General features: G+C 39.5%; 2 protein-coding genes across 2 annotated transcripts; one reads left to right on the top strand and one right to left on the bottom strand.

Moving 5' to 3' along the window:
• Nucleotides 1–12,092: 12,092 nt before the first annotated feature.
• LOC108344613 (plant-specific TFIIB-related protein PTF2) lies at nt 12,093–13,682 on the bottom strand. The gene has a single exon (XM_017583043.2). It carries the CDS (start codon nt 13,680–13,682, stop codon nt 12,093–12,095), a length of 1,590 nt encoding a protein of 529 aa, XP_017438532.1.
• Nucleotides 13,683–14,114: 432 nt separating this feature from the next.
• LOC108344612 (single-stranded DNA-binding protein WHY1, chloroplastic) lies at nt 14,115–23,129 on the top strand. Its single transcript, XM_052867603.1, has 7 exons — nt 14,115–14,357; nt 14,439–14,539; nt 14,639–14,737; nt 21,891–21,985; nt 22,144–22,217; nt 22,515–22,612; nt 22,836–23,129. Exons 1-7 carry the CDS (start codon nt 14,171–14,173, stop codon nt 22,953–22,955), a joined length of 774 nt encoding a protein of 257 aa, XP_052723563.1. The 5' UTR covers nt 14,115–14,170; the 3' UTR covers nt 22,956–23,129.
• Nucleotides 23,130–23,487: the final 358 nt, after the last annotated feature.

Here is a 23,487-nt window from a genome sequence, read left to right as displayed (position 1 = left end):
GCATCCTAAGTGCCGCAGTAGTTAGTGTTACTACCATGGACGGACAACCGCCCGGAATACCCAGCATGCTTGGACAACCGACCGGAATACATTCTCAACAGCCCGCCGATCGGTCTCGACACAGCTTCCGCGGTCGGTCTCGACATAGCCTCCGCGGTCGGTCCTCTGCGATCGGTCTTCTGCGATCGGTCTTCTGCGATCGGTCTTCTGCGATCGGTCTTCTGCGGTCAGCCTTCTGCGGTCGGCCTTCTGCGGTCGGTCCTGACAGCTAATGCACAATGAATGTGTAATCAGCATATAATCGAAGGAGACAGTGGAGGGACCCTCCACCTTTATTTCTCCAACTATTACGGGAAATTCCGTCGTTACCTTCACAGTGGACTAAGCATAATTAGAGAATATTCTCTACAAAAATCAGATAAATAAGGGTAAACGGCGAAGGTATGGGGCTGATTCTATTTTAGTGATAGATTGATAAAAAACCCTTTCTGACTTGATCGTCAGAGGTTTTATTGCAGGTCCATCCCCCCATTTCACTGATACCGGCGGCAGGAGGAGGAGCACAGAGGCGAGGGAAGGAGCGTGTCAACCGCAGGAGAAGGAGTGTTTCAGGATGGAGGCGGCCGGAATCTTCCCCGGTCCAATTCCACATAAACATTTTGGCGCCCACTGTGGGGCCGAGTGGAATTCCCTTTTGACCGCTAAGAGTCAGATGAGCACTCGGTCTTTCATTACTTCGATAAGAATAATTTGATCCCCTATTCTTTATTTTATATCATTTTATTAAAGATTTATTCAGGAACAAATGGAGTCCATTGATGCACTGACCATTATCTTGGTTTGAAGTTCGTCCTCAATATTCCCGACGGCACAGACCCAAACCGAGATTCAAACTCAGCTTCATCCTAAATTTATTTTTACTACCACTGCCTAATTTTATTTGAGATTGATAAAGTTGCAGCTGTGAAACTCAACATTACATACCGCCTTGGTTTCTTGGACGTTGTGTCATGTTATTCAAGAAACAAAGAAAGAATATATTCATCTGTGCTTTGCAGTTAAATTTTGTATGTTTGACAATGCCTATGCAAAGCCTACCCATTTTCAAGCAAGGGAGCACGTGACGGCGTTCGTCTGGAATGAAAATTATAACCCCATTTATTGGCACCAATCGTGATAACAAAGTCTCACTACCAATATTAATCACTTTCGACACTTGCACGAGATGTTAACACGCAAGTTTCAAAATTTATTGTACCCAGTATTGCAAGAGTGGGTTGAAGATTCAGGGATAGGTGTCTTCGTCGGAGTTGAAGCAACAGGGGAATTATTTTCCCAAGATGGAGTTGCGGCTGGCGATGTCAAGAACCGAAGAGCATATTCGCGGCCGTTCGGCCACAGCGGGATCTCGGCCCGTTCGGCCTCTGCATATTCGCGGACGTTCGGCCACAGCGGGATCTCGGCTCGTTCGGCCTCTGCATATTCGCGGACGCTCGGCCACAGCGGGATCTCGGCTCGTTCGGCCTCTGCATATTCGCGGACGCTCGGCCACAGCGGGATCTCGGCCCGTTCGGCCTCAGCATATTCGCGGACGCTCGGCCTCAATGTGAATTCAGCCCGTTCGGTCTCAACTTATTCTCGACCGTTCGGCCTTATCATTTTCTCTTCCGTTCGGCTCAGCGTGATCTAGGCCGCTCGGCCTCAACTTATTTTCGGCCGCTCGGTCTTATAATTGTCTCTTCCGCTCGGTCTTAGAGTGATCTCGGTCAGAGTTCGACCACAATCATTGGCCCGATTAACCGCCACTCCGATCGGTGTACCGATCTCACTTGCCCGACCATCCAGCTTCCTATCAACTGTTTTAGTATTAATTTGATTGGCACCATATTGTCTGATCATTCAAATTTGAAGTGTTATTTTTACTTCAGTGTAGTTGATAGGACCCAACGAGAGGTTTCCTTAACTTGAGGGAAGAAGCTGCTGCTCGGTAACCAGAATCATGGTTGTTTATCTACACCGATCAGTCATTGGAAGCCTTGATTGAAATTCTGAAATTGCACAAGAGGCATGGTGTTTTCCTTTAACAAGTGTGCTTGCCGTTTCCACCAACGTATAATGCCTTGGGAAATTGCCATAATATGTTCACGTTCAGAGGCATTTAAAAATCACCATATGTTATATATACATCCAAGTGCGAGTTTGAATTCAAACGCAGTGAGAATGGTGGAATCATCTTATGATGGGTTCAAGTTCGTTGGACCCTGATAACTTGGTCCTTGTTGGAGGACAGTAAAATACCTATATTTCACCCGTCATAATCCTAATATGGATTTCAGGCAAAGCGGTCTTACTTGGCTGTCTGATATTATATTGTGTATATTTTGTCCTAACCATTTCAATTTGAAGTATTATTCAACTGACTCTCGGCCGCTCGGCCTCATCATTTTATTGGCCATTCGGCCTCTCGGCCGCTCGGACGCAATCCATTCGGATTCAACCCGCTCGGCCTCAATTTATTCTCGGCTCATCCGGTTTGGGGAAATTTTCAAGACCATTTCAGAAATTGCCTCCGGTGCCACCTTCGTCAATTTCGAGGATCACTTTGATGGGAGATCCGAGTGAGGTCGCTGGAAGTGGGTGCGAAAGTTTTCTGCTGTGGCAGTGGAATTATTGTGATGTTCAACAACTAAAATGAGTGGAGAAGCAAAAGAGAAGCAAGCAACCCTTAGCTTCAAACGATACCTAAGAAACGTCGGATGGCTACTTAAGATGGGGTTTCGATCTTTGAGAGAAAAAAGGAATGATAGTTTGGCACACCAGAACATCGCCGTCTTATCCTGCCCCACCAAATAGCCCCTAAAAACCCCAAGAATCCCATTGGCAGGACAGTCTTAAATTAATTATGCTCCTGGCACTGGAACTTAACCACCAACGCCGCCGGACCAAACCCCAACAGAGAGAATGCTCTCATTAAAACAAAATTCAATAATGAAATTAAAAATATTTTTTCAACAGTTTAATTTTTTGACTCATCAGGACAGTTCCGATCTTCCCAGATACGGTAAAGAGGGGTCCAGAAACAGAGAGGAAATGTGGACGCTGGCGGCACCTCCGATATATTCATTGCCAGTTCATGGCTGGATGAGGGTGTTTAAATTTTAGAGCTCCATCAACCGGGCTACTATTCTCACAATTTGAAGATATGAAAATCTGAAGTGTTGGAGATATTGAAATTCTCCAAGAATATTCTTACAGCAGTTTCGGTAGGGACCGTGCAGTAGGCGACTTCGCCGGCCAGGGGGGAAGTGCGCGGAAGGTTATATTCCATTTAGGATTGGGTCAGATCACCGTTCCCGCTCGGTCAAAGGACGGCCTCCTCGTTCCCGCTCGGATAGAGGAATGCCTCACTATTACCACTCGGCCCCAACCTATTCTTGGCCGATCGGCCTCAGCGTATTCTCGACCGCTCGGCCTCAATGTATATTAGACCGTTCGGTCTCAGTGTCTACTAGGCCGTTCGGCCTCAATTGATTCTCGGCAGCTCGTTCTCGTCATTTTATCATCCGCTCGGTCTCAGCGGGATCTCGACTCGCTCGGCCTGAACATTTCCTCAACATAATGGCCGTTCGGCCTCAGCGTAATATTGGCCGCTCGGCATCAACGTCTTAATATTGGCCGCTCGGCCTGAACTTATTCTCTCGCTCGTCCTCAATGCATTCTCGGCCGTTTGGCCTAATGGCCGTTCGGCCTCAACGAATTATTGGCCGTTCGGCCTCAATGGATTCTTGGCCGCTCGGCCTAAATTGATTCTCGGCCGTTCGGCCTCAGCGAATTATAGGTCATTCGGCCTCAACAAATAAATGGCCGTTCGGCCTCAACGTATTATTGGTCGTTCGGCCTCAATGGATTTTTGGCCGCTCGGCGTCAGTGTAATGGCCGTTCGGCCTCAAAGTATTATTGGCCGTTCGGCCTCAATGAATTCACGGCCGTTCGGCCTCAGCGTAATGGCCGTTCGACCTCAAAGTATTATTGGCCGTTCGGCCTCAATGGATTCTCGGCCGTTCGGCCTCAGTGTAATGGCCGTTCGGCCTCAACGTATTATTGGTCGTTCGGCCTCAATGGAATTTTGGCCGCTCGGCGTCAGTGTAATGGCCGTTCGGCCTCAAAGTATTATTGGCCGTTCGGCCTCAATGAATTCACGGCCGTTCGGCCTCAGCGTATTATTGGCCGTTCGGCCTCAATGGATTTTTGGCCGCTCGGCCACAATTGATTCTCGGTCGATCGGCCTCAACATATAATTGGCCGCTCGGATTTAGCGTATTCTCGGCCGCTCGATGAATTCTTGGCCGTTCGGCCTTAACGAAAACTTGACCGTTCGGCCTCAACGCATTCGATTGAAGACCGAACGGTCTCACTTTGATCAACTGCTCAAATTAAATTTAGCTGCATATTTCTAACCGTTCGAAATCTGTGCGTTATGTTTTCTTCGATGCAGATGACATAACTTGGCACTCCTTGAGCAACCGAGCGGGTGGGGCAGTCTCTTCGTGAGCTCCCACCTTGGTCTTAGAGCACGATCCACGAATAGCTTCTAAGACCTAAACCGAGCGGGTGGGGCAGTCTCTCCGTGAGCTCCCACCTTGGTCTTAGAGCACGCTCCTCGAGAGCTTCTAAGACCTAAACTGAGCGGGTGGGGCAGTCTCTTCGTGAGCTCCCACCTTGGTCTTAGAGCACGATCCACGAATAGCTTCTAAGACCTAAACCGAGCGGGTGAGGCAGTCTCTTTGTGAGCTCTCACCTTGGCTTAGAGCACGCTCCTCGAGAGCTTCTAAGACCTAAATCATGCAGCAAAGCAAGCTCAAGCAAGCTCTTTTATGAACTCTCGCCGAGGAACTATTAATGCAAAACCCGCTCAGGTGATAAGGAACGCATGCTAGCGTACTAAACTCAGGTAAAATCTACTACCGATTGATATAACATTACAAACCCAACGCAATATCATAATTTTGCTAGGGCTTGGGGGGCTTATGTTACTACCATGGACGGACAATCGCCCGGAATACCCAGCATGCTTGGACAACCGACCGGAATACATTCTCAACAGCCCGCCGATCGGTCTCGACACAGCTTCCGCGGTCGGTCTCGACATAGCCTCCGCGGTCGGTCCTCTGCGATCGGTCTTCTGCGATCGGTCTTCTGCGATCGGTCTTCTGCGGTCAGCCTTCTGCGGTCGGCCTTCTGCGGTCGGTCCTGACAGCTAATGCACAATGAATGTGTAATCAGCATATAATCGAAGGAGACAGTGGAGGGACCCTCCACCTTTATTTCTCCAACTATTACGGGAAATTCCGTCGTTACCTTCATAGTGGACTGAGCATAATTAGAGAATATTCTCTACAAAAATCAGATAAATAAGGGTAAGCGGCGAAGGTATGGGGCTGATTCTATTTTAATGATAGATTGATAAAAAACCCTTTCTGACTTGATCATCGGAGGTTTTATTGCAGGTCCACCCCCCATTTCACTGATACCGGCGGCAGGAGGAGGAGCACAGATGCGAGGGAAGGAGCGTGTCAACCGCAGGAGAAGGAGTGTTTCAGGATGGAGGCGGCCGGAATCTTCCCCGGTCCAATTCCGCAGAAACAGTTAGGATGGACGGGAAATTAATTAGAGCCATAAGAGAGATATTTTGAGAAGATATCCAAACAAAGGATAATTAGAGTAACAAAACCATATCTCAGTATATTAAAATATAGTAAATAAGACCAAATATATTTGTATTAGGTAAATCCAGTAAATAGGATTATTTTCTAATATTAAATACATTTTGGAAGATAATTAATTAGTATAAATAAAGGGGATCTAGAGTTAAAGACATGCTTTTAATTATTGAATTTTGTAAAGAAGATTATGTTCCAGAATAATTGACGGAGATTTTACTCCCAATTATTGTTTTCTTTCTTTGATTCAGTATTGCTATCAATAAACGAGATTTATTCAGTAATAATCTATTGTTCTGTGAGAGTGAGGAGGAAGTGTTACTGGTTACGTTCCACACTCGGATACTAACAGAAAACTTCTGAAGCACAATCACGTCTCCTATCTCAATCTTACGTTCTCATCTTTTTTATTTATTTTTTCATTAATTTTCGTTCTCCCTAGTTAAGAAGGAACCCAATGTTTTATTTTTGCAGCCAGCAGCCTAAGAGTTGGACGTTTTCCGAAGACAAAGAAACTTACTTCCTTTAATCTACGTTCATTGTCTCCGTCTTTACATATAAGATCCTGTGCATGATTTGCTCCCATTGGCTAACACAAAGGGAAATCTGATAGGAAGCAAAAACGTCCAAGGATGGAAAACAATACCTGTGCGTGTGGGGAAAAGAAGGAAATAATGCAATTGTGTGGCAAAAGAGGACAAAACCCGTGAAAAAAAATGAAGAAATGACAGAAGCTACAGTTTTTCCTTATCCAAAAGTAAGGATTATATGTACTGTATTAAAATCATAGACAGTATAAATTTTATACTGTAGTAGATACATATTCTGTCTTAACAAATTATTAAAAAAGGTTAAATATGTTTTTAGTCCCTAAACTATTGGCCGTTTCTGGTTTGCGTCCCTCTTTCAAAGTAAGGTATGATTTGGTCCTCAATCTTTAAAAAACGTTCGTTTTAGTCGAAAAAACGAACGTTTTGAGGACTAAAACGAGGACTAAAAACAAAATTTTGAGGATTAAAACGAACGTTTTTTAAAGATTGAGGACCAAATCGTACCTTACTTTGAAAGAGGGACGAAAACCAGAAACGGCCAATAGTTTAGGGACTAAAAACATATTTAACCCTATTAAAAAAATACCGGTGCATATTATGATATTCTCATAGACCGACTAAAATTACTAAACTCATACACTTAACACTAAAACACCTGTTAACTATCATACAACTAGAAACGTTTATTGAGTTATGCAGAGAAGAGAAAAATATATTATAATAGTTAGGGGTCTCACACAAACTAAAAACTAATATTGAATTTGACAATAGTTAGTAACGGGCCAATTGATAAGATACAATATTTGAGATACATACACAACTAACAGATTGAGTTATTAAGTAGGAAAGGATTTCTTAACTCCATATAAAAGAAAACAGACTAAAAATGACAGATCATGTATCATAAATTTAAAATAGGAGTATACAACATATATCAGTTACTTGGTTATCTCAATATCAGGAACCACAAACTAAATCAAAAGATGTATTGACAGTAGATTCCCACATATCAAACTAATATATATACTTCTGGAAAGCAATTAGCCCTATAGGAATTTATACCTTCTAGTTCCTAAATCCATATAGCCTGTGTTTCAAGTTCAGATTACTAAAAAAGAAGTCAACTATTCTTTCAAAGAAAAAGATCAAGGACTTAGGTTGAGGGCCACACAGAACTCACCTTTTCCATATTTGCTCACAATGGATGCAGCAAGGACAACCAGTTCAACAAGTAAAACAAAATTTTAATGGAGCATAAAGGAGGTCGAGAAGAGAGAATACCATTTGCCTCCATGTGAATCCTTCTTTTTCCTAGATAACATAATTTCTTGTCAAAATCAATTAAAACAGTAACCTCAATAGATGTAATAAATTCATTAGAATTTAGCTAGTCACATGCAATCCTTCAGATTCATTGAACATACTTAGGTCGTGTGTAATAGAAGTGCTAAAGCTATAATTTCACAACACACATAATATCTTCTCCTACAATGTGATTTATGGATAAAGTGTTGTGAATGTGACTCATTTACATGCTCAACAAACAACAACCAAATAGTATAGTTTATGCTATTTCTATGAGGAATAACATATAGTACAAGTATTTAGTTAGTTAATTGAAGTCACAGGTAGTCGAAGGTAGAATATATTGCACAAACCCCAAAAGCAAATGCTCCTAACACTAAGCTTTATTTCACATGCATTCCCAAACCCTTGAATCTCAACAAATATCTTGTAAGACTGTTTGATACACCATCATGTCTTGCATTCATGTCTTTCTTTTTCTCATGTTCACACTTTTCCATTAGCAATTGAATGCTGCTAAAGTACCAGAGTTTTGCCATTTCACATCATTAAGTTGAATGGTAGGCTAAGTTAGATTCAATTTTATGACCCAAAAGAGTAAAACAGAATTACAAAGACAGCAAAATAAGTAATTATAAACTACAGTCTCTCCAGTTGAGTGTGCAAAGTTCATTGCATTAGTCAAGAAAATGGCACATACAAATATAGAATTTAAAACTAAAATACAAGTACCTTATATAGATATATGTAGCTACAGTTTCGGACAATCATTCCAAATTCGTGGGAACCACAGGCATTTACGGTCACAGCCACTGATAAACAGACCAGCTTAAAAACAAATCTTCCCAAACCCTACTGTGAAAATGGAATTCTATTGAATCACTTGGTTAATACACCCTTCTCCTTAATCCTATATTTATAGGATTAAGTGAATGGAGCACACCTCACACACACTCATATACAGCATATACACACTCACAGCTCACATAAACTTAAACACAACTTAAACACAATAACCAATAATTCTAACACTCCCCCTCAAGCTGGAGCATACAAATTGTATGAACTAAGCTTGGAATAGATGAACTCAGTGTTGAACTAGATGATTTGTCTTCAAGAGTGTGAGGCAAACATAGATAGACTAACAGCAGCTTGTGAAACTTCAACTTCAAAAGTGGACGAAGGAGAGCAGTGGTGGACAATGACAAACTACAAGGACGGATTCCCAATCAATGATGGATGAGTGACGGGATCAACAGTAGTAGCTAAAAGCTAAGAGCTACAAAACTGCAGGGACTACACTAAATCCTCATCAATGATGGATGGGTGACGGGATCACCAGTAGTAGCTGAAATCTACAAACTACACCCATATTTATGTGACTTGTAATGTCTTGAAAACGTACTCCCCTTAGTGTGAAGGGCGGAAATGTGAGATATCACAGTTGCTGCTGGACCACTAAAACAAAACAAAATATTAAGTTACAATGCTGAAACAAAGGCATGCGTTCGTTCCACAGTGATCGGTGAATATTACTTATTTAAATAGTATTCTACAAATATGTTTGATTCTAAGTTCCTTTGCTCTTGGGTTGGATTAAGTGTGCAAATATTTGAAATGTATAAATGTGATGTGATGTATGTGGAATGAGAATGTATGAAATATGATACAATTGTAAATGTAAATGAGGTATGTGAGTATGAAGTAGGCATCTCACGGAGAGATGACTATAAGTGGTTATGTGGCGTTGTGGTTGTTCAGTATGTGTGTAAAGATGAGTCGTGTGTGTGGATTTACCTTGTATAGTGTTGGGGAGTGCCAGCAGACTATGCGAGCGTAAAGATGTGTGGGTTATGGTTTAACGAGCATGTTTTAATTATTCCTTTATATGTATCTATGTAGGATGACATGAATTAACTGTGATATATGTATAACATGCTTTTTATATCTAGCTCACCCTTGCATTGTTTTTGTTATGTGCTGTTTGGGTATGTTTATTTGGCGATGATCATCCACTTGGATGGAAGCAGATATTGTCGAGGAGATTCCCTTGGAGCAAGAGCTGGAGGTTACTGATGTTGCGGAGTAGTTTTCTTAATTATTTCCTGATTGAACACTTGTAGTGATCAATCCTTTCAACTGTTTAAGTTTAAATTTTTACTCCTTTTATTTTGGATGACTGTAATTTCGCACTTAAATTACACGTCAAAATTCCGACTGTTCTCTATATTTGAATGTTGACGTCTTTATTATATAATATTGGTTATTATATAATCGGGATGTTACAAAAACATAGGATTGTATTTGGAATTAGGACAGGAAGGAAAGTAGAATTAGTTAGGAATTAGGACAGGAAGGAAAGTAAAATTAGTTAGGAATGGCTATAGTAGTTAGCCAATTAGCTAGTAATAGAGGGTTATTTAGATAAATAAATAGGAGGATGTAAGGGGACACACATTATGAATTATTAGCATTTGGGAATTGAACAAGTACTTAGTTTTTAAAAGGGAAACATCATTCCAAGATAATTTTTTCCTGGTTATCACAGTGTTCGATCCGAGAGTGTTCAGTCTATAAGCGTTCGTCCAAACAGTGTTCGACTTAATAGTATTAGACGTGATAGTGTTCGGTTTATAAGTGTTCGTCCAAACAGTGTTCGGTTTGATAACGTTCGGTCTCTTAGAGTTCGTTTCAAAACAGTGTTCGACCTAATAGTGCAGTAAATAGTGTTCGTTCAAATAGTGTTAGTGTGCAAAATGTTTGGAATGTATACTGTGATGTGATTTATGTGAGAGTATGTGAATGCATGTGATATGTTAAATTACTGTGATAATATGACTGCAAATTTAAATGATGAATTGGACATCTCAGGGTGAGATGGATGAAAGTGATATGAGGTGTTGTGGTTGTCCTGCATAACTGTAGTGAACTTTGAACTGGTATGTCTATCCCTACACTCAAAGCATTGTTCATGCTCACATAGAGAAGAACAGTGTAAGTGGTGAGAGTAGAGGGAGGTCCTCGTCTATACCAAATAGTGTTCGGCCTAGTGTTCAGCAAATAGTGTTCGGTCAATACAGTATTCGACCTGATAGTGTTCAGTCTGTAAGCGTTCGTCCAAATAGTGTTTGGTCTAAACAATATTCGACATGATAATGTTCGGTCTGTAAGCGTTCGTCAAAACAGTGTCCAACCTTACAGTATTCGGTTTCATTGTATTTGATCTATAGCGTTCGTTCAAACAGTGTCCAACCTTATAATATTCGGTTTCATAGTGTTTGATCTATAGCGTTCGTTCAAACAGTGTCCAAGGAAAGAAGAAGAGGAAAGGGAAAGCTGGACACTGTAACAGAAGGCTGGAACAGAAGAGGAGAAACACAGTGCAGAGATTGATTCAAGGTTTGCAAAGGAAGTCTTCAAGAGGTAAGGGGGGCTAGATCTATTTCTTTTGATTGTAGAACTATACTGTTGTTTGATGAAAATCTGGGGAAAAAGGGGGTAAAAATGGTGTTCTGGAAGTCTGGGTGCGATTCTGCATAATTCTGCAGAACGCGCGTTCGTCTAAAATTGTGCTCTACCAAATAGTTTTCGGCCAAATAGTGCTCGACCAAACATAGTATTTGATCTATAGCGTTCGTCTAAACAGTGTCCAACGTTATAGTATTCGGTTTCATAGTATTTGATCTACAGCGTTCGTCAAAACAGTGTCCAACCTTATAGTATTCGGTTTCATAGTACTTGATCTATAGCGTTCGTTCAAACAGTGTCCAACCTTATAGTATTAGAAGTGATAGTGTTCGGTTTATAGGCGTTCGTCCAAACAGTGTTCGACCTCATAGTATTCGGTTTCATTGTATTTCATCTATAAGCGTTCGTCTAAACAGTGTTCGAACAATAATATTAGAAGTGATAGTGTTCGGTTTATAAGCGTTCGTCCCAACAGTGTTTGGTTTCTTAGTATTCGTCCAACTAGCGTTCGGCAAATAGTGTCCGGTCAAATAGGGTTGGTCCAAATAACGTTCGGCAAATAGTGTTCACCCAAATAGTGTTCGACAAATAGTGTTCGGCTCTAAGTTCATTTGCTCCTGTGCTGGGTTGAATTAAGTGTGCAAAATGTTTGGAATGTATACTCTGATGTGATTTATGTGAAAGTATGTGAATGCATGTGATATGTTAAATTAGTGTGATAATATGACTGCAAATTTAAATGATGAATTTGAGTATGAATTGGACATCTCAGGATGAGATGAATGAAAGTGATATGTGAGGTGTTGTGGTTGTCCTGTATATAGAATCATCATTGTATCCTGATATCATGTATGTACATTAAGGTCCCTGAATTGTTAAAAGGTAACAAACAAAATTGCCATCATCATTCATACAAAAAAAGATGTTCGTACAAAACTTGCAGCAACAAAAAATCTGCTCTAGATGGTTGTCTTGGACAAAATGTTAACTGACAATTACGATAAATTTATCTGAAATTTCTCACAGAATGCCTCTATATCTGAACCGCTTATACAATGCCAGAGTTGAACACATGTAGATCCAGTAAGGTATTGTAATGCCCCTTCTCAATTTCTTCATCTTTTACTTGATGAAGAACAAGGGTCTCAATAATGAGGTCTTCCCAATCAACATCGTCCACTACCATTCCTTTTCTCTTCCTCCTTCTTTCAGGACAAGAGCTATCTAAAGGGACAGAAACATCACCTAGATTAGCATCTACTGGATGCATAATTCGTTTTATCCGCAACTTAGCAGCATTGATTTTCTCCTTCCTCATTTTACATTTCAATTGCCCATTGACAAACGATGGCGGCATTGTATCCACACCAACATCCTTCTCCATTAGTTCTTTGAGCATAAGCTTCTTGCTCAATTCAGATTTTCCATCCCACCACTCCCTACACTCCAGAATATCAAATTGAAAAATAATCCTTTTCCGAGCATTCCCGCTCCCTCGCAATGGCTCAGCACAACGATTTTGATCTAAAAACTTCTTATACATCACAGACAAGCATTCAGTGGAAATCTGCATTCTGTCAGCATCCCTTTTACTCTCCAACGAAAAATACTGTAAATCCTTACGCGAAGTCACACCATCAACGCCGTATTCAAATTCATTGTCATGTCTCAAGCATTCAGCAACCACATCCTCCAAGTCTACCGCAGCTCGATCAAGACCCTTCCTCTTCTCCTGAGTCTCCCCAGGATTCAACATAACCTTCCTCTCCATATACCGAATCACCAAAGGCGCATTCTTAACAATGTTTTTAACAGTAACATCCTTACCCCAAGGCAACACCTGCGCAGCCTTCACAAGCGTCTCAAGCAACTCCTTATATCTTAGCCTACAAGTTGAAACCGTAGCATGAACTTCCTTAGCCAATTCCTCCATCACCACCACGACCCCATTCAACTCCGCCACAAACACCAAGACCGCCACCACCAACGGAAGGGGCCGGCGGCCGGTGCTCAAAAACCACTTCACCGCACATTGAATCAAAAACACCCCCTGTTTCCGCATCTTCTCAATCACACCGCTCTCAACAGAGGAAAAAACACTCGAATTTTTAATTGTTCTTTCCAACGAATGCACAATGTCAAACTCCGGAAAATCAGGTCTCAGATCCAAAAAATCAACAACACGCTGAATCATCTTACCGATTTCATAGATGTCGCACCCCACCGTGGAGGCAATCTCCGCCATGGGCAAGGGTCGGTCCTCCCTCCGCATGACAACATACGCGCAAGCGCCGATGAGCACGCGGAACCACTCACCCTGGCCAAACTCACCATCGGTTATGGTGTACACCATGCTCCTAACGTCGCTGTTCTTGGAAGATAACCCTAGACTGTAGGTTACTTCCTCGATGGTGCTTTTTGCGGTAAAGTGTTTCCTCTCTCTATAAGAGTATACGCTGCCGGAACCGGCGGTGCCCACATGGATGAAAGTACCCTGGGGACCATCGATGCCGCCGATTTGGGCTTCAAATTGGTCGAATTGCTGAATGCAACCGCAAGAAGAACATATCAACGCACCAGACTCATCGTCACGGAGGAATGAGGTTTTGTCACAGTAGCTGCAAGAAGAAGGAGACATGAAACCCCTCGTTCCAAAGAGTTTTACAAATTTAATTAAATTGAGTATATATAAGCCCTTTTCAATGTAGCAAAGTTATTTATAAACAACATATTGTCTTTAAAACTTAATTATATTTTATTTAATTAATGTAAAAAATAACATTATTCAAGCTATTAAAAATATATTTTATAAATATAATTCTATTCAAGATGATTATTATATATAATTTATCAATAAATTAATATTTTATACACAAATATTATATTATTATATGATAAATAATATTATAATAGTATAGTATTTATATAATTATTCTAATTTATAAAATTAAAATTTTATATAATTATATGATATTTATAATTACTATAATTATACATATTTATATAAAATATAATATAATATAATATAAATATGTGGGTTTAATTTAAATATATATCTGTGTGTGTTTCAGCTAAGAAGACTAGGAAGTAGATAAGAAGACTAGGAAGTAGATTAATGAGAAGAAGATGTTCCACATTGTTCACTCCCTCCCCTTAAAGCACCTCTCACTACCCTTCCACTCTTTTGTTCCTCGCATATTCATTGTTCCTTTGAACAGGAACTTTTCTTTCATTTTTCCAACTTCACTCTTTGTCAGATGCAACCACTCCAATATCGTGGAACCCTTCCCACCACTGCCTCAATATCCTTCGGGTTTACTCTTCAACTTAACTCCAAAATTGATCATTTTTCTTTGAAAACTCGGAGTGGAATAATGGGTGTTTGTGTTTTCAGTTGCAGAATTGTCGCAAAGGGTGTATGCAGATTACTCTGTTTATACAGCGAAGGGTGTGCTCACCTTGACTCCTAAACCTCCGGAATTTGAATCAAAAGCTGTATGCTCTGATATCTGAGTTTCTGGTGTTTTGTGTCTTTTAACGTGAGTGAGTGAAATGCTTAGTTATGGCAGAAGGCTTTGGTGTTTGTTTTTGCAGTCTGGGGCGTTTGGGGTGTCTAGGGAAGGTTATATGTTGCTCCAGTTTGCTCCTTCGGTTGGTACTGAAGAATCCATATATGATTGGAACCAAAAGCAGGTAACTTAAGATTCTTCTATTGAGTCTAATAGTTAGGTAACTGGCATGGTTTTCGTGTCTTTGTAAAAACAATATTATACTTAAGTTACTGAAATTTTTGGTTAGTCCACTTTTTAGGTTCCTTAACTATGGTAAGATAAAGTTGAGATAAATAAAAGAGACTATATTTAAGATTGAACTGAGAGAGCTTGAAAACTCTCCTCGTATGATCTCATATTTATATTGATAGTATTATGATACAATGTGTATAGGGACGGTGAAAGATCAATCATACATACTTAGGTACGAAGATAAGTACGGTACTGGTATTTTCCCAATACAACTACTTCCTAATGCTTATTCCAACAGATAATATTATCTGATCTTTTTAGTGAGTAATTTAGAAGACACATGTATGTGGTGGAGATGTTATATCTTTCTATTATTATATTAGTCTATTACATTTTTGTTAACTTTCCTTATGAAGGTAGGTTTGGTGTCTTGGTAAAATAAGTGAGTGTCCGAGAGGTGCTTGAACATTTCTGGCTACTTAATGTTTTGGTTTCTCTAAAATGTAAGGACTTGTTATGTATTCTTGTGAGTGTGCTACACCAACTCCACTAATGCATTTTCTGGATAAATACAACCTTTTAGACTGAAAAATTAGTATATGGTCCTGGACCACCATGTGTGCAGGATCCCCAAGAATATTCATGTGACATAAATTCAAGATTTTCAATTTACAGAAGAGTGTTAACAACACTCAATTACATGTGACCAGGGTGATCCTAGACAAGTAATAATTTTGCATTAGATCTTGTTTAAAATATAACTTAAATTTTAAATTAAGACAGTGGGGAGTATTCCTCTTAGGAACTTTGAATTTCTTGGAAAATATGATCTCATTTGTTATACTGTAAGGGTTTTGCCTAGGTGGTTCAAGATTCGTATGTTTTTGCTCTTCAAATGTATAAATGTGTTGTTGACATCAGTTTGAGTGGTTGCTTAGGGGCTACATTGGTATGCCATCTTTTTGTGTTTCACTTTGGGGAAACTTTAGTTTTGATTAGTTTAAAATTATGCTAAATAAATGGATAATGCTGACAATTAATTTGTTGTATGTAAGAAATTAGAAGTGGTGTTAAACAAAAAATAATGTATTGGGAGAAAGGGGTGCAGTGGTTGGACTTAAGTCTGAAACTTGAAGTTGAAGAAGTTCAGGACAAGGCCATTATGTAAAACTGAAATGAAGGAAATTAAGGAAGTTTAAATTTTTGTTTTTTGAATGAGACTTGAATTAGACATTATCAAGTACATAATAAATTTTATTTATGGTCTCTTTTCTCTTGCCATCCTATCACTAACAAGTTGCTACTCATCATCATTCATTGCATTGATGCTTCTGTATATTTGCCATTGCCAGTTCAACCGATTTGATTTTTATCCCTTCTTTGAGAAAAAAATATAAAGATAATGATTTCATTGTTCCTATAAGACGGTTTAGTTGTTAACACTACCCATAATGCCATATGCAAGGAGTGTGCTCTGATTTAATGTCAAATGTTGCAATGCACTATACCTCCATTTTTCTCTGGCCTTCTCTAAATAAGATCACTTGTAGGCTCCCATGAGGCCAATGGGCCCTTGATGAGGCCTAAAGAATGAGTGGGCTCCATGAACCACTAGGCCATGAAGGTAGTAAGACAAGACGAGGAAAAGTGTATGTGAGAAAGAAGAATCGAATGGTTGAGGTGGCATGACTTAGGGGCAGAGCATTTAGATGAGAGAGAAGGATATTTGGGTGAATGGAAATCCTATTTGTATTCGGTTTTGCTGTTAGTTAAGGGAGAGAGGGATTTTGGTAAAAATGGGAGGAACCGCTTGTGTTGCTCTAGAGGAGCATAGCTCTGGCCGAGTGGGATTTGTTATCCTTCTATATTATGCTTTCATTAACAAAATAATACAAAGATTTGTGTTTGCTTCATTTCTTTCTTTTTTTTCTTGCTTTTGATGTGTGGAGTTTGTAATATTTGGTCCGACCTACCAAATATCTCTTTCTCGGTGAATGTCACCAAAGAAGAAAGGAAATAAGGTGAAATAAGGGGAACCAGAAAATACAATAGTCATGGAGGCTCGGGTTGAGATTGTTGAGGGAGAACTGGAATGAATGAGAGTTGTCATGGAGGAGATACGATTCCAAGCAATTGAAAATCAGTGAATGATAGAGATGATGTGATAGACCTAAGGATAAACAGGGGTGGATTGTATATGAGAGGAGAAATAGGAGGGCGAGTTAGTTAGTCAGTTAAGGGAACTGAGGAGGTGTTATGTGTTAGTATAAATAGGAGTTGGTTAGTTGGCAGAGGGGATGTTTTTTGACAGTTAGTTGGTTAACAGGTTAAGTCCTGTGGAGGAGGGTTAAGCCTCTTGTATCATTGATGCACATTCAATTCTTTGTGAATAAGATACGATACTATTCTTTTCTCTTCTGTTTTCTCTATTGCTTGTGTGAAAAGGAGTTCTTGATTAGGTTCCCAAATCTGGAACCTAACAAGATGAGTAAGGAGGCTACAATAAACCAATCGAAGTCAGTGAAATTGATGACTCGTAGCTGGGAGAAAATCCCTCACATGGAGGGAGAGAGCTCTATCGGGCCTAAAAAGACAAAAGATACGAAGTAGAAGAAGGAGACGACTAGTATTTGTTAGGTTCCTGGGTTTGGACTCTAACAATGAAAACACTCAAAAGATAGAAACAGAAATGAAAGAATGAGTTTTGCTATTATTCACCGTAAACGAATCTCTTTACAAGGACTGGGTTTGGGAGCATAACCTCCCTCTAGAGAGCCTAACCTCCCTCCTCAGGATGACAAACCCTGTTAGACTACAATCAAACAATCGACCCCCCACTACAATTGATTATTTGCTATTTATACAACCAATAACCTCGCTCTTCCTAACTGCTAAGGCAGTTGGGCATTTAATGTTTTATTCCTTCACTCGTAAACTCTCCATCCCTAACAGTATTAGATTGGCTTGAGTCCTTAGAAGGAGAGGAGCTAGATGAATTCAGACAAACAGTGAAAAAGATTGAACTACCTATATTCACAGTTTGCATAAAGAAATTACAGCCCGAATTAGAAGTTTGCATGTTGTAAGTCAACTTAGGAGAGCAAGAATGATGAACGTAGCAAGAGCCATTGATATGGACTTTGTGAATAAGAACAGAGGATGGCATGGGAAAGAAGAAACACGTATGGGAAGCTATTCGAGTTACAAGACTAGTTCAAATATCTCAGGTCGCATTGCTCCCAGAAACCATGGGACTAGTGAAGGGGTTAATGGGGTTGGTCCAAACACAATAGGAGAATCAGGTGAAAATAATAGAAGTGGGCCTATAGATAGGGGAAAAAGGCATTTAGCCTATCAGGACTTGTTGGATAGGCGAAAGAGAGGGTTGTGTTTTAAATGTGGTGGACTTTACAACTTTATGCACCAATGCCCCGTGAAATAGCTCAGGGTCATATTGGTGGGTGATGAAATTCCAGATGGAATGTGATGACAAGAAATGCATATGAGAGAGAAGAGGGAGACACAGATGGTGAGCGTAGTGCCTTGAGTTTGCTAAATATTGGAGCTAAAGAAATAGAGTTGCCTCGAACTCTTAAATTTAAAGGAAAGGTACATAAGTTGCATCTGTTTATTTTGATCAACAGTGAAGCATCACATAACTTTATTTCTAAAAGATTGGTTGAAGCAATGGGTTGGCCATGGGAGACCATCCTTGATGGGAGATGGTCTGTTAGGACTTAGAGAGTATAGGAAAGGAGAAAAGGGAAACAGAGTTAAGTGAGGGGGCGGGAAAAGGCCTATATATTAGGACCCTTTATTGTTTCAGTTAGCCAGTTGTGTAGTTTGTATGTGTTGACCGGTCTTAGCACCAGGTGGAGGAGGTTAAGCTCCTAAGATACAGTGTATTCTTGATTCATTGTTGTGAATACCATTCATACTATTCTTTCTTTACACGTTCTTGATTGTTGTGTTTGAGATAGAGAGAGCTTGTTAGGAATTCCTTCCCGAATCCCTAACAAAGTGGTCCGACCTGCCGGATCGGAGTGGGGGTGTAAGATCCGATATATATATATATATATATATATATATATATATATATATATATATATATATATATATATATATATATATATATATATATATATATATATATATATATATATATATATATATTAGAAGATGGGGTCATTCAATTATTGAATTTTTAAGAAGCACAATTATTGCTTGGAAGCACCAGCGTCCCATAGGAAGAAGTTGATTATTGTATTTGGCAAATGGAGAGCAGCACAATTGTCACTTTTGTCTTCTTTTGAAATGATGGTGCATTCATTCTGCTGAAGTAGAAAGGGGAAGGGCAACTTTAGGATATGCATTTTCCTTAGCCTTTAGGGAAAAGCACAGAGGACCCCTTGCTTTCATTTTTCACCGCCCAGGGAGCATAACACGTAGGGAAGCAAGACTTGGCTAAAAAAAAATGCTGCACGGAGGAAATCAAAGGAGGAAGTTTTGGTCATCAAAAGAAGAAGAGAGTCCAGCACGTATCGAAAGTGAAAGAAGGCCAAGGTACTGCAAGTCTTGTGAAGATTGATTCAAGGTCTACAAAGGAAGTCTTCAAGAGGTAAGGGGAGCTAGATCTGTTTCTATAGATTGTAGAAATATTAAACTGTGTTTGAGATCTGTGATATTCTGTTCTTTGATGAAAATATGGGAAAAAAGGGAATGAAAAAGGGGCTCTGGAAACGTGCTTGTGATTCTGCAAAATTCTGCAGAATTCGAAAGTGACGTTCGTCCAAATAGTAATTTAAATATGTAAACGTTCGTCCCAAATGGTAATTTATATAGGTAAACGTTCGCACAAACAATATTCCACCTGAGTTCAGTCTGTTAACGTCCGTTCAAACAGTATTCGACCTGATAGTGTTCGGTCTGTAAGCGTTCGTTCCAAATAGTGTTCGCTCTAAACAGTATTCGACCTGAGAGTGTTCGGTCTGTAAGCGTTCATCCAAAAGTATTTGACATAAGCATTCGTACAAACAGTATTCGACCTGATAGTGTTCGGTTGATAGCGTTCGGTCTTGGTGTATTAGTAATGGTTAACGTTCGGTCTTGATGAGGCTTGATCTTTTAGCGTACGTCCAAACAGTATACGATCCATTATGATGTTCGGTTTTATCGTTCGGCCAATTGTTTTCAATCTAATATAATGTTCGGTTTTGAGCGTTCGGCCTAGTATCGTTTGATCTCAGTGTTCGTTAAAATAGTGTTCGACCTCACAGTGTTCGGTTGGTAGCGTTCGGTCTCTTTGCGTTCGTCCGAAATAGCGTTCGACCTAATAGTGCAGTAAATAGTGTTCGGCCAAATTGTGTTCGTCAAATAGCTTTCGGCAAATAGTGTTCGGCCAAATTGTGCTCGGCCAAATAGTGTTAAGCCAAATAGCGTTCGGCCCAATAGCGTTCGGCCAAATAGTGGTCATCCAATTAGTGTTCACCCTAATGGTATTCGGTCTAATATAACGTTCGGTGTTTTAGCGTTCAACCTAGGTGCTCGATCTTAGCGTTCATCTAAATAGTATTCGACCTAAAGGCATTCGATCTAATAACGTTCGGCCTAATAGTGCTATTAGATTGATGTTGATGATTAATGTGAGTTGAGGAATATGAGTATGGTATGAGTCTCGTGAAGAGATTCAGTAATGTTATGGTATTTGTGTATATATTGATGTTTAGGGTCCTGTAGTTGGAGGTCCTGGTCTATGTGCCGGTTTTGGACATAGTGAAGGGACTAACCTTGTGAATGATATGAGGGTCAGATGTCCTAGTCTATGTGTCGGTTTTGGACATAGTGAGGGGACTAACCTTGTGAATGATATGGAGGGTCGGATGTCCTGGTCTATGTGCCGGTTTTGGACATAGTGAGGGGACTAAGAATGGCATCACAAGTGGGAAACCTTCTGTTGAATTGTTCATCAACGTATTATCCGGATGAGTGTCTATTAGGTACTGTGGTGTTTATTGGGTACTGTGGGACAAGTGTCCAATAGGAATTGTGGTACGATGGTATGAGGGTGTCTGACTTAATTATTATATGACATTTGTATTGAAGTAATTATGCATGTTTTATAAATGATTTATTGCATGTTAGCTCACCCTACTTGTTTGTGTTTGTGTATGTGCGATGATCGTATAATTCGTTATACGGGAGCAGATGAAGGAATGTCGTCTGATCCAATACCGATGGAGAGTATAGGAAAGGAGAAAAGGGAAACAGAACACTTAACTGTTAATCAGTTAAGTGAGGGGCGGGAAAAGGCATATATATTAGGACCCTTTATTGTTTCAGTTAGCCAGTTGTGTAGTTTGTATGTGTTGACCGGTCTTAGCACCAGGTGGAGGAGGTTAAGCTCCTAAGATACAGTGTATTCTTGATTCATTGTTGTGAATACCATTCATACTATTCCTTCTTTACAAGTTCTTGATTGTTGTGTTTGAGAATCCCTAACATGGTCACAAGTCAAAAACGTTTGGAGTTTGTCATAAAATTAAAATCGAAATAAATTGGGACTTCATAATAGATGCCTATTTGTTTGGTCAAGAGGACATTGATATGATTTTGGGCATGTCATGGCTGGTTTCTTTGAGGCCCAGAGAATGAGTTGACTCCATTAACCACTAGCCTATGAAGGTAGTAAGAGAAGATGGGGAAAAGTGTATGTGAGAAAGAAGAATTGGATGGCTAAGGTGGCATGACGTAGGGGCAGAGCAGTTAGTTGAGAGAGAAGAATATTTAGGTGAATACAAATCCTATTTGTATTCAGTTAAGGAAGAGAGGGATTTTGGTAAAAAGGGGAGGAATCAATTGTGTTGCTCTAGAGGAGCATAGCTCTAGGCAGTGGGATTTGTTATTCTTCTGTGTTCTGCTTTCATTAACAAAATAATACAAACATCTGCGTTTACCTCATTTCTTTCTTTTTTTTCTTGCTTTTGAGGTGTGGTTTGTAACAGTCCTCTGTTGAACCATAAAGGAAAGCAGATGTGATTTCATTGGAATTTATGATTCTGTTGAACATAGAACATGAGCTAATGTTTTACTTTGCTTGAATGCAGGTGTTCTCACTTTCGGTAAGTGAAATGGGGACTCTAATTTGCCTTGGTGCAATGGAGTCTTGGGAATTTTCTCGTAAGACTGCTAAGGCAAAAAGGTAGTTTTTTCCTCTGTGGATTCATCTGTATTAACAAATAACTACATGAGTGTCCTCAGCACCTGTTGAGTTTTTCTTTTTCTTCTTGTGTTATGCCATAAGTAATGACTGCCGTGATATCATCTTTTAAAGCATTTTGAAATTGTATTATTATGCAGCAATGGAATTGAAGTTAGAAAAGTTTTGAAGGTGGAGCCACTTCTGGATGCTACTAGTCACTCATTTAGCTTAAGTAATTTTCTTTATTCATAAACTTCTGTTGCTGTTAGTGTCAATTTTATTTTACTTTCCTGCCATCTTGAAGTTGTTGGGATACTCTGCAATGCACATTGATTCAGTTCACTGTTTTGTGCAAACTGCTAATTGAATCTTAGTAATGGAATGTTTTAACAGTAATTAGTCTTGACGTACTTACTTTAAGGAATAATTTTGCTTATCCATTTTTAAGCCAACCTGAAATATAAAGGAAAAATATTAAATTCTGTAAATATTTACTTCAGTTCTGACCCTGTTACGTCAATTTCCTAAGGTGTTTATAAAAAACCTGCCAACATGGAGGAAATTGAGGAAAACATCTATCTCCCTATTACAAGGGCGCAGCTAGCAGTTTTAAGGTCAATTTTCAATGTATGGTTTCTCATTCTCCCTCTTTCCTCTAGTAGTTGAATATTCATTGTCAGGATCCTATTATAATTTAGAATGAAAAGTTCCTGGTTATGTTTATTGAATTAAGTGATATAGCATTTGGGAACAGGTGGTGTACAACATTTTTTTTTCTTGAACGAATCTAAATTTCCTTTATGCAAGCTGATTCATATTTTGATTGGACTTTTGCTGCTTTTCTATGCAGTATATCGTGCCGTACCTTCTAGGTTGGAATGCATTTGCAAGCACCATAAAGGCAGAGGTATATAGTCAAATGAACAGTGCCAACCCCAGATACAGTGCAAACAATGAATGGAGCAGATAATGATCATCACTTCATCACTTACTGTAGACAGTTAGTTACAAAACTATATGCTACCTTCTCAACTTTGAAATTTGTTGAATCTTTTCATTCTGATAGCATAGTTTTTTGAGAAATTTTGAGTATCATTGTTAGAACACTCATTTTTAATTTATTTATTTACTTTGATTCCTTGTTTTTTGTATTTTGGTACTTGCTTTCGTCTTTTGTTTTTGAATTCAATTAGAATGTATTGACAATGTAAATATTTCATCAAATCATGGATTAATTTAAAAGATTTAATTTTTCCTGTCCCTCAATCAAATTCATATATTGCTGAAAAACTATATTCAAGAGAGGGCATGCTGCATCTGTGGTAATCAGAAATGCAAATAACCAATTTTTATAGCTCTTATGCTGTTAAGTAATATATTCTCTACCTTTTATTTAGTAAAAATAATATAAAAAGGTTTATTTTTATATTTTTCAAGTAAGAGCTAAAAGCTGGGCTTCAAATTCGTCCTAAAGTCATGCCAAACCAAACTTGGGTAAAGAA

Source organism: Vigna angularis, chromosome 8 (genome assembly GCF_016808095.1).
Source record: "Vigna angularis cultivar LongXiaoDou No.4 chromosome 8, ASM1680809v1, whole genome shotgun sequence".
Classification (NCBI taxonomy): Eukaryota; Viridiplantae; Streptophyta; class Magnoliopsida; order Fabales; family Fabaceae; genus Vigna; species Vigna angularis.
The sequence above is the reverse complement of the archived record's forward strand: the minus strand, read 5'-3'. Positions and strand labels throughout refer to the sequence as shown.

What these genes read in the sequence shown, in the direction of transcription:
- LOC108344613 (XM_017583043.2), bottom strand. Translation starts at nt 13,682, where the DNA reads ATGTCTCCTTCTTCTTGCAGCTACTGTGACAAAACCTCATTCCTCCGT.
- LOC108344612 (XM_052867603.1), top strand. Translation starts at nt 14,171, where the DNA reads ATGTTCCACATTGTTCACTCCCTCCCCTTAAAGCACCTCTCACTACCC. An exon ending in ACTGCCTCAATATCCTTCGG is followed by an intron (nt 14,358 to 14,438) that starts GTTTACTCTTCA and finishes TTGTGTTTTCAG; the next exon opens with TTGCAGAATTGTCGCAAAGG. An exon ending in TAGTCACTCATTTAGCTTAA is followed by an intron (nt 22,218 to 22,514) that starts GTAATTTTCTTT and finishes CAATTTCCTAAG; the next exon opens with GTGTTTATAAAAAACCTGCC.